This window comes from Hippocampus zosterae, chromosome 1, assembly GCF_025434085.1.
Source record: "Hippocampus zosterae strain Florida chromosome 1, ASM2543408v3, whole genome shotgun sequence".
Taxonomy (NCBI): Eukaryota; Metazoa; Chordata; class Actinopteri; order Syngnathiformes; family Syngnathidae; genus Hippocampus; species Hippocampus zosterae.
In genome coordinates this window covers 23,261,499-23,272,486 of record NC_067451.1, presented here as the reverse complement: position 1 = coordinate 23,272,486, position 10,988 = coordinate 23,261,499, and the positions used below count along the sequence as shown (strand labels likewise).

The 10,988-nt window shown below is 40.9% G+C and overlaps 2 protein-coding genes across 4 annotated transcripts in view; both read right to left on the bottom strand.

Moving 5' to 3' along the window:
• Nucleotides 1-8,061, bottom strand: part of cd74a (CD74 molecule, major histocompatibility complex, class II invariant chain a) — a 47,121-nt gene extending 39,060 nt beyond the window's left edge. Inside the window, exons 1-7 of one of the 3 annotated variants that reach the window (XR_007965237.1) lie at nucleotides 7,868-8,059; nucleotides 6,880-7,046; nucleotides 3,243-3,337; nucleotides 3,036-3,092; nucleotides 2,876-2,962; nucleotides 2,742-2,799; nucleotides 79-582 (exon numbers count right to left, since the gene is read on the bottom strand). Coding sequence is in view for 2 of the 3 variants with exons in the window: in XM_052081397.1 (XP_051937357.1) it covers nucleotides 2,536-2,567; nucleotides 2,742-2,799; nucleotides 2,876-2,962; nucleotides 3,036-3,092; nucleotides 3,243-3,337; nucleotides 6,880-7,046; nucleotides 7,868-7,947 (576 nt within the window). In the remaining variant the exon portion in view is untranslated. Of the gene's footprint in view, nucleotides 1-68; nucleotides 583-2,516; nucleotides 2,568-2,741; nucleotides 2,800-2,875; nucleotides 2,963-3,035; nucleotides 3,093-3,242; nucleotides 3,338-6,879; nucleotides 7,047-7,867 lie in introns of those variants that run through there. The other 2 variants (XM_052081405.1, XM_052081397.1) reach the window with 2 other exon arrangements.
• A 1,246-nt stretch (nucleotides 8,062-9,307) lies between these two features.
• Nucleotides 9,308-10,988, bottom strand: part of LOC127610362 (bifunctional heparan sulfate N-deacetylase/N-sulfotransferase 1-like) — a 57,687-nt gene continuing 56,006 nt past the window's right edge. Inside the window, exon 15 of the mRNA XM_052080441.1 lies at nucleotides 9,308-10,965. Coding sequence (XP_051936401.1) covers nucleotides 10,846-10,965 — 120 coding nt within the window. The 3' untranslated portion in view covers nucleotides 9,308-10,845. The remainder of the gene's footprint in view (nucleotides 10,966-10,988) is intronic.

The following is a 10,988-nucleotide window of genomic DNA, read 5'->3' as shown; positions in this document are numbered from 1 at the left end:
ACAATACGTGATTCTGAATTGTAACAAAGATGTTGATTTAAAAAAAAATTTAATCCATGACACACAAGTGAATATAACCAAACTTTATTGCAACATCTTTCCACCAAAATAAAGTTCTTTGCTAACCACTAAAAATTGATTCACCCAAGCTTTGTATACTTTGCATGCAATTTTATATGAAAAAAACTATTTTTTGTGTAAATTTTTTCTCCATGCAGTTAAATGACAAAACTGACGCAGATGCGAGCACAATCCAGTGTGAGCTAATACATGAGCCTGTGTTAAAAAAAAAAACTCCAATATTTTTAAATGCAAATCAAATAAAACTCGAAAAAAATTACTGTGGTTTATTTTGATCTTTAGATGTAAATGCCGTGAAGAACCCTGAACAACCTTTCCGGTGAACAAGCAATCAATGTAACACCAAGCAACTAATGATGATGAACAATGAACAAGCAAATAATGTAGCAAGCCACACTACAGTAGGCGAGTTCCCTTACAATAGCCTATATGAAATGAAATGATTATTATGCATATCAACCAGATGAAGAAATATGCAGCACTTGGCTTCGTTTCTTCAAACTGTAAAAGGTAGAAGAAAGAGTTACAATTAGTAAAAAATCAATTTTATCTGATTGCATTTGTGACAGACAGGCTCACATTGAATTACAATACTAAACTTCTACCTGTGTGGCATTGTTGGCGGCCTTTCGTGGAGGTGCCCGAGATGTAAAAATGTAAAATATGTGGCATGGGTCAATAAGGGTTCAGAAACACTGAACCATGCTACAAGACTAACCTCCAGTGAAACTACAGTGAAACTCGTCTTGAACAAAACCTACATGGGCGAAAATAGACCCTTATGTGAAAAAATCTTCATGCATTAACACAATTCCCATTCTCCTGCCCCCCATACGACGAAAAGCCCCCTGTTGCGTGATATGAAATCATTTTCTCTGCTCCAGCCTCGCGAAGACGTTCACTACAATGAAGTCTTATCCAACAGCGACCTCTACTGCTTCGTTCGAAAAAAGGCAACAGCAACCATCACACTGGTTTTACATAATGAACGATGTTTATTTCGGTCACAGCTGCGAGTTTCCTGGACTCAACATACTCATAGCTGCTCTGCCATTGACTTACCGAGCATCATCCTGGCCTCCGATTGGCCAAGAGGCACCTCACTATCTATGTGTGTGGATACTGAAGCTAGATCCGTAGCATCCGATTAGCTGTTCAGAGTAAATTGCTTGTGGTTCGACGGACATTCACATAAACGAACGTTTCCGCGAACTCTTTACTTGTTATCATGCTAAAAACGCCCACGGGACGCTTCATAGTCCTCGATGGTCATAGTTAGCTCTCGAAGGCTAAAAACCTTACGCTAACTGGAGCGCTTCTCTGTCATTAGTGCGCCAGTTAGCGTAAGGTTTTTAGCCGGGCATTCAAACAAACAAGCTTTTCCTCGAATGCTTGACTCAAGCTAGAGCGCTAATGAGAGAAAAGTGCTCCAGTTAGCGTAAGGTTTTTAGGACTACAAAGCGTCCTGCGGCTGGCTTAAAAGTTCATTGCATGCCAAGAAGTATTTGTTATTGTTAGATTCAGACAAGGATGGACGTTGCATTGCTAAAATGGCTACAAAACGGCCCTTTGGATGTGAAGCAGCTAAGACGAGAAGAGCTCTGATGCTGGAAGAGAGGGTAAAAGTGATCAAAATGAAAAATGGAGCAAGCAAAATAAGACATTATCCAAGAAATTGATGTAAGTGAAAGTGAATGCTGATCGTAAATTTCGCAATTTCTTTCTTTTTTTCTTTCTACACTGACAATATGAAGTGTCAAATAAGTGTGTGCCCATACTTATGCACCATTGGAATAAAAATAGAGTACACATACGTTTGTGTGTGAGTGTGCACATACGTTTGTGTGTGTGGGTGTGTGTGGGCAGGGGTGGGGGGGGGGTGGTGCTTACATCTGAGATCAAATTTGCTACAGTGAAAAACATCCTGTTGTGAAAAATTTCTTGCTGCAAACATGATTTCTGTCACGTTGTGCCCGAAGCGATAAAATGATCGCTTCGTGCACAACAAGATAATGAGGTGGATCCCCGAAATAGCAGACAAAGCAAAGGTGGTCCGAGAACAAATGGGTTTTAATACAAAACACAAAATACCCGTCCGGGAGCAACAAACAGAAAACGCTGGTCAAAATCAGGACCAGGAATAAAAGGAAGCAACAGAAAACGCTTGCGAGAAAACGGCAAGGATTATAGTTGGCAACAATAGGAATTAATAAGAGTAGATTTAACGACGCACAATCACAGCCACAAGGCTACACAGCAATGAATAGATTAAGGCAGTAATCGAGAGATTTGGCACGGCGTGGAATACTCCGGCAGTAAGTTAACTGCCCGAGCACAAAGATAAACCCTGTGTAATCAGTCCTTAATGGGTGACAGGTGTGTCGGCGGTAGGCAGGAAAAGTCTGCCCCCCTGCTGGCAAACACGGGACGTGACAATTTCGTTCCAAAGGAGTTTCACTGTATTTGGAGGAGACCCATCACAGAATCTGAACCAAGCATAATATAGTGTAGATGTATGAATGTGTACAGTTGCACTCTGACTGAGGAATTTTTGGCCTTGATAGAGATCTTTGCCCCATTATTCTAGTCGCCATTCGAGTGTGAAATCCTCTCATGGGGTGAACATTCATTGTGGAGAAAAGTGTAGTAGTGTTGCTCACCAGTAGGGGTTGTAGACATCTTGAAGATTATCCAGTTGCGCAGCCAAGATTCAAAGCTCTGCAAAAATGTATTTTTTCTATGAATACATGTTTGTGTGTACGTGTGCTCTCATTTCTGAACATGACTGCTTCACCTTCCAGTCACTTTGGCTCAGCTGCTTCTTCAAGCCCTTCATGTTCCCCAGAATGGTGTCGTTGAATTTGGGCATCTCAAAGTTGCCCTAAAATTATATATATAAAACATCTATAAAATAAAAATAGATGTTACATAACATAATCCTGAGTACAAATTACCTCCATGAGACCAATCATTTCATCCACGCCAACAGAATCACTCTTCTTCTCTTCCTGCTGTATATACACACAAAGGTCATTTTAATATTCGTCATTCTCAATAATACTGTAGGTTATAATATTTTAAATGGATACACATTTTCCAGTTTTTTGGCTCACGTCCCTTATATTATATTGTATTTCAGAGAAGGAGGGTGTAGAACTTACTTTCACAGGTGCCTTGGTTGCCACCGAGTCCAAATCCACAAATGCCTGCATCATTGGGAAGTGGTTAATTGGCCCGCGAATCTTTATTGGAGCCACTGTGAGGACAAGTTTGAAACTGATACAGCATATGTCCTGAGAACCTTGTTACAGTCAAATTAAAATACAGTCAAACCTCGGTTTTCGAACGTCCCTGTTCTCGACCAAATCGATTTTCGAGTTTTTTATGCCTCGGATTACGACCAAAAATCGGTTCTCGAACTAACTGAGCGCACTTGAATGCACCACTTCACTCCTGTCGCCTTCCTTGTACGAGGAAGTGATGCTTCCTTGTGTCGTTTTTCATTGTGAGCAGACGTGTTCAATACACTTTTTTTTTAAAGAACGTGGTTTCGGTTTTCAAACAATTCGGTTTTCGAACAGCCTTCTGGAACGGATTATGGACAAAAACCGAGGTTTGACTGTACTGTAATTACGTGTTAGGAATGTATGCCAGCAATGTACCGTATTTTCACGACTATAAGGCGCCATTAAAAGTCTCAAATTTTCTCCAAAATGGACAGGACCCCTTATGGTGCGGAGCGTCCTTTATATGCGCTGACTTCCAAAATCTGACTGACAGCCGACACGCTGTTTATATAGAGAAAAGGCGGAAGTGACTGTGGCCAGGCATGCGGGAAAGAAGTCGGCCAATCAGGGAAGGGTGGGCGTGTATATATACATATATGGAGAGGGAGAGAGAGGACAGGCAAGCTAGTCCGCCAATGGTGAAGGGTGGGCGTGTAAGTGGACGCCTCAAGCCAGTACCAACACTTGTATAGAGTGTGGCAATGTGCATTGTTGCAAAACAACTCCGGTTTTGGTTTCTAAGAACCCCTGAAAATAAATTCGACAAAAAGACACGCCTACGAAGCTCAGTTCAAACTTAAAGCCACCGGTTATGCTTTTGGCATGCGTGCCCATCTCACAGCAGCGGTGAAAAAACAAGTCAAGCAAATGAACTCTGAGTTTGCCGTTATTCCCGGAGGCTTGACTAAAGAACTCCAACCGTTGGACATCGGCATCAACCGGGCGTTCAAAGGAAAGTTGCGAACGGCATGGGAACAATGGATGATCGGTGACAAACACAACTTTACAAAGAGTGAGAGGCAGCGCTTGGGGAGTTACGCCACAATACGCAACAACGAGAGGGAATGCGGCGTTTTTGATGGATTAGGGTACTTGCACAATTGTTCAATTCTTTCTACACACACACACGCGCTGCCACCATGTTTCGCTCTGTTCTTTACTTTCAAATGTGGGAAAGCTTCACACGAGAGAAATGTTGACTTTGCTGTTGCCACTCCTTCTTTCCGCTCGGCAATGCGTAGCAACTCACACTAGCATGTGATGCATTCAATGACAACTGAGATGTGCAGTCCTCTGCTTCTGATACAGAGGATGAGGACTTTGATGGATTTCTGGGTGATGATTGATCGAAAAACGTGAGAACATTGTACGATGGCTAAATAAAATACACCCGAACTCAGTTCTGCTTTCGTTGCCTTTTTAAAAACGTGTTTTTATCTTATCTGTATGTCTTGGCATGCTACCGTATGCTTCAAGCTAACGTGTTAGAGTGCGCGCATGCATGCCGTATGTTTAAGCTGGCGTATGTTTTACCACTGTAAAACTGCGCCCATTAGTACGGTGCGTCCTGTGTATGTGTAAAATACAGAAATGTCACCCATTAATGAGACTGCGGCCATTAGTACGGTGCGTCGAATAGTCGTGAAAATACGGTAGTCTTCCACGAGATTGCAGAAGCTTCAACTTAACTGTATCCACTTTGTGTGACTTTTTGGGTGAAAACCTTTCTCATGTAGAATATGATTATTGGCTCAAAAAGGCTAGCCAACACTTGTGATAAATAACATTGAAGCAAAATCAGGTGGCACAGAAGAAGAGCTTTTTGCTTGACTGCCCTGCGGTTAAGGCCTTTTGAGTCTCTGTTTCTCTTGTATGAAATTTACATGTTCTCTCTGTACTCTGGCTTTCTCCCAAATTCCTCAAAATTAGCGTGACCAGATTTTCAAAATGAAAAACCAGGACATTATTTGGCTAAAAATCAAATAAACATAAAATTCTTACCAGAAACTATTGATCACAAATTTAACCACTAGTAGTGACGTTACAAATGGAAGAGGAGTCGCGACTCATGCTCCGCACAAATGGGGCGTAGTTAAATGGAGCCTGTATCGAGGCCCGCCTCGTTTGTTCCTCATATCACGTGACCGAAGGCAAACGAGGCCCCGTTTTCAGCGGTCACGTGACTGAATCACATTGTGATTCGCGCTCCATAAAAAGGTGCGGAAAACCCAGGAAGAGTCCACTGCATGACCGTCTAACGTGAGTCTTGGATCATTGCTGCGCTACTTCGACTGCTTGAGAATGGAGGCAGAGCCACCCAAAAAGCGAAGGACTTCACTAGTTTGGGACCATTTTGAACAGATATCTCCCAACACTGCAAGAGGGTTTTCTCAAAGGCAGGGGAAATCATTTCCAAAAAAAGGAATCGACCGAGCCCCAACACAGTCTAAATGATTTTATTCCTTAACAAAAATCAATAAAATACACCATTCCCTCCATCCAATATGTGTCTGAGTTACACAAGCACATCAAGTAACTGAACATACAACTGACAAATAGGCAGACAATATTTAATGGACAAAACTTCAATTAATTTGTGCAGATTTACTGGTTTGTTGCCTGTTAACCACATAAAATCTGTGTTACATCAAATGACCAGCAGATATCAGCAGTACTGAATGAGTTATTAAATGGTGCCTCGTATGATCAGCCTTTTGGCGAGGCAATTGGCCCAAATGACTCGATACATTCACGGGGCTTCATCCCGCCATCACTAATCACTAGTCAAACTGGTGACCGGTGATTACTTGAGCTACTAATGCTAAATATTATCTTGGTTGAGAGCGCGAAACAAGTCAAGGCACTCACCATTACCCAAACTTTATTGCTCGGTCTGGGTGTGTGGCAATGTAGTTACCCCTGAAAAATGTGCATGCCCTGCCCTTCAACTTGAATTGACATGCAGCTGTTCGAATTTTGGTGTGTCAAATAAATTATAAAATGTTTCCAAGTACCTCATGCAATGTGCTCATGTGCTGGTCTGCTGCCTTGAATGAGTACTCCAATGGATGTTTGACGACTGTGTGAGCGGTTGAACACGTTTTCACTCAATGCATGTACGCTCCCGTGGCAGGGGATACTTTTTTTGGGGGGGTTGTAACTACATTAGCACAACGACACAATGGGGCTCACGAATCCACTGGGCCTCGGGACACAAAGCTTAAAACTGGGACTGTCCTGTTTAAAACGGAACATCTGGTCACCTTACCCAAAATGCAAAATGATCCATAGATGTGAATGTCTGTTTTGTCTACATGTGACCCGCGATTCACGGGCAACCAGTCCAACATGTAAGTCCAAAGTCAGCTGGGATAGGCTCCAGATCACCTTCAACCCATGGATGATATTAACAGTCATCATTTAACTCAATTTCCCATATCTTCCTCACTGGAACACCATCTTTCACTGTTATTACAAGCATCTACAGATGACCTCTCTTTCATTACTTTACCTTGAGTTGCGTGCAGCTGCCTGCTTAATTTGTCGGAGTCCTTCTGCAACGTTTGGATCTGTTGCCTTTGGTCAAACACCATGAAGGCTACAAACACCTGACTGGCCAGCAGCAGACATGCCAGAGTAGTCAGGCCTGCCACTTTCAGGGCGTAGCCAGTGGAGCCACTGAGTGGTCAGGGGGAACAAAAGACAAAGAGAGAAGTCACTTCAGTGGAGCCATTTCAATAAATGGCTGTCTAACTACGCTACATTATATTCAATTATATGAACAGCACTTTAATATATTATTTGTAGTTTTAAATGAACTATTGATTAAATAATAAATGTTGTCCTTTTTTCCAGAATCTTGCCTTGATAATTAGAAATGTAAAATATCTTTTGAAATATTGGGCTTTTAATAACCTGGGCTAACACAGTAGTTAAGTCACAATTATAGTAAGTCTATATGTGAGAAATACTATGTGTTGATCATAAAACGGGCACGCCGTTTTATTAGGCCTCACCCTAATAAAACGGGCACGCCGTTTTATTAGGCCTCACCCTGTTCGTAACGTCAAAATAACGTATCTACGATGTTTTGTTCAGATTACTTACTATTTATTTTTTAAAACGTCCTGGCATTTATTTTTTTAAGTTGGTCATAACTGCCGAAGGAATCGAGAAAGTAAACTTTGGAATTCAGCATCTTAAAAAAAAGACTCAAATTAATTCAAACTCTCATTAAGATATTTTATTGTTTTACAAAGTGTTATTGTAACACCTGTTCCTGAAGAAAAAAAAATCATCCTTGTGAAATAAAAACCGAAAGTATGAAACTCGCCTACGCATTTACAAAGACTTGTTTCTGGTGTAAATTAGCTGTAAAAATTAATAGTTAAATGCGTACAAAAGGTAAACAATTAAAATGATTGAAATGAAAAATGAATAGATTTCATCTGGACTTTATGGGTATCATAATTCGAAGTTCAACTGGTACCTCTACTCACCGTCTGGATCTTGGTTCACCAACCAAACGTTCAGCACTGCCTGCCCTATCCAGAGGCGCGTTTTCACCAGCTTCCTCCATTATTTGGCGTTGCCTACGTTTTTTCCTGTCACACTGGTCTACAACAAGCTTTCTTTTATATTAAATACCTCCCTTAAAAAGAGAGGAAGAGAAACCAGACTGGTTGGAATGAGGGAAAAAAACAAAAAGAAGTAGGCAGGCTTTATAATAACAAAGCTGCGATTGGTCAATTTAGAAGCGCATCACTTGTTGGTAGAGGCAGAAGTCTACTGATGACAGCCTCTCATTTCAACTCAGAGTACAGTATTTGTCAAAAGGTGTCAACAGCAAATTAATGAAAAAACATGTTTTACCACCAACTAGCAAGTTAATTCAGGGTTTTTGTGCAGACAATTGCACGTTTTATAGAAATGTTGACGTTATTTTCTCATTTGCAGTCATATGCCAGGAAATTAGGTGTTTTGGGGTCTTTCCTCTACCTTCATTTCGGTCATGGGTGAGCTGGAGCCGATCCCAAATTACTTTTTTTTTTATTAACCGTGATTCTATAGCAGTCTCTCCCAACTATTTTATCTCAAAAAACTAATGAAACTAAGTTCCAAGCTCAGGACCGAAACATAAAATACATTTTATACTACTCCCGTAACACAAGACACATAACACAAGCCAATAATGGAGGGTGGACAGAACGCTAAAACCCAAAAATATGTTAGCTTTCTTGTCAACAAAAGTGCTGTCGTAATTTTATGTTGACATTGGTGGACTCACTTAAAAAAATTAAAAATATGTATTACAGTGACCACTTTCAGGTACCGATCCTAAATTTCTGAAATTCCGCAGGGTAAATTAAGGAATCCTCTAAAGTACGGCTACTGTTCCTTAATATCTGTAATTCCTGCTGTATGACCAAAACCTCATGAATGCAGTTTCATGCTTATACAGTATATTTGTATACAGTCTATTATATTATATATCTATATATAAAGTTCAGCCGTCAAAGAACGAAAATGTCACAAATTTAAAACATTCGTGGAATTTGTAAGTGTCTGAGTGCTTGAGTGTGTCGGTGTCCACTGTAGTAGTGGAAACATGTTTATAATTTCTCCCCAAAACGTGAAAAAAAATTATATAGGTATAGGTGCATTGAGAAAAAGTGTAAATAATTATGCACACGGAACTTTATCTAAATGTTAAAAAAAAATTCAACATACAATAATTACATCTTTTAAGTTACAAGTAGGAAAAAATAGATTTACCATTTATAACATTTTGCTAGCGCTATACTGTATGTAATTAAATAGACAGTCCCCTAAAATTTCAGGGAAACGAAGATCTTCCCATTACCCAATCTGAAAATAAAAATGCAGCAATAAAAGACAGAAGTGAAAGAGTAGAGGGCGGGGGGAGAGAAACATCCCAATTGTGAAAAATACAGTGGTGTTTTATTTGCAAATTAAAAAGCACCGACAATATTAGTTACACTGTAAAAATTATTGACAACAATTACAAATCTTTATCATACAGTCCAGGTTATTATTAGTACCATCATTGCTGTTATGTGTTATCACGTTAATACTTTATATGGAGACAACAGTTGGCAGTGAGAGGACATTGGAGGAAACGATCGCATTGAATTTCCCCACAACACTGACGTCGCACACCAATGGAGAGCCAAACACATTCAAATAATTTAGGTCTACCAAAGGGGAGCCAGTTATGTACATTTACAGTCAAGAAACAAAAGAAGACTGCTGTGTGCATTTTTTTTTCCTAACGTCAGAACCCTGTACAAAACTATTGCAGTAAGAGCAGCTTTTTGTTTTCTATTTTTGACATCTAGTTGCAGTGATAACACCTTCAAACCCTAAAACAAAACATGTCTGGTGTGGTGCCGTTTGGCCTGTTGTGGGAAGTTTTGCCTTGACAGTTTCCAAAGACATATCTTTTTACACTGTGTCGTTGACTTATTTATTTCATGAAATGAAAGAAAACATGTATGGGAAAACATGTTCTTTACACTGAGTTTCTGACAGAGCAGCTAGCTTATGATCTTCACAGATTGGACTGGTTAACCAAATGCTCGTGTGCCATCCAGTTCGATGTATGTTGAGTACCGTTAAATATTGTGCTTTCGACACGAGTCAATCACTTTCTGCTTTTGCCCATTCAGTGGCCAAGTGATGGCAGGCAGCAGTTTGATGTCCTCTGCATTCGGCCTGAAGGAGGAATCTGATATTTACTTTCGGTACATTCTACAAGTATCATGACGCTACAGAACAATGTCTGAAAAACAAACAGTCTTCAAAAAAACAACAACCCAAACATCCAAATTGTAATAGTCTAATGGAGATTATGTCCTGGCATCTGTAAATGAAATTACAAGATTCTAGCAAGGCCTATCAAAAAAGGCTGCCGCATGCAACCAAATGTCCAAACTTCCTCAAAGGCAAATGTCAAACAAATGTCTCTCTGTCCCTTCGCGTTCTGTGCTGGAAACATCAGCACTTTGACACTGGTTACGACTGCGGTCCATTTCCAGAACTGAAACGGTGAAGACGGAATATGAAACACAGCCTTTGCACGCGGTACATCGTTGGGTCTTTTAGTTCAAGTTCTCATGTGGGAGAGAAGTTTCGACCATGGGGGGAAGCCAATGCAGTGCTTCCTCATCCTCTGGCTTTGAAGAGGACCTCCGAGGACCTGGCTTGTCATACTGAAAGGTTCACGGCATCTCTAAGCTCAGAGAGAGCAAAGCTCCATTTGTGATTCCTCATGCTCAGTAACCCATTAGATTCCTACACTTTTTGGAAGATCACAGAATGCAGAAGTGATTGTTCTGACTTCCGGCTGGGCATCCCATCCACAAACAGTTATAGAATAACGACCTCCTTCAACGTGGTGGTGGCGCTGAGGTGGTGTCGAAATTGTCGGTCTGCTTTTCTCTCCCCGTTTGGGTTGCTACCTGGTGTGAACCAGCTCCTCTCTGAGCCAGCTGGGGAGTGGCTGGCCCATTCTGTACAGCAGCTTGGACAGCTCGATGTTATGATCCCTGTAGTATTCCCTGAGGAGCGCCAACGACTGAAGGAGAGAGGGAGGAGTGG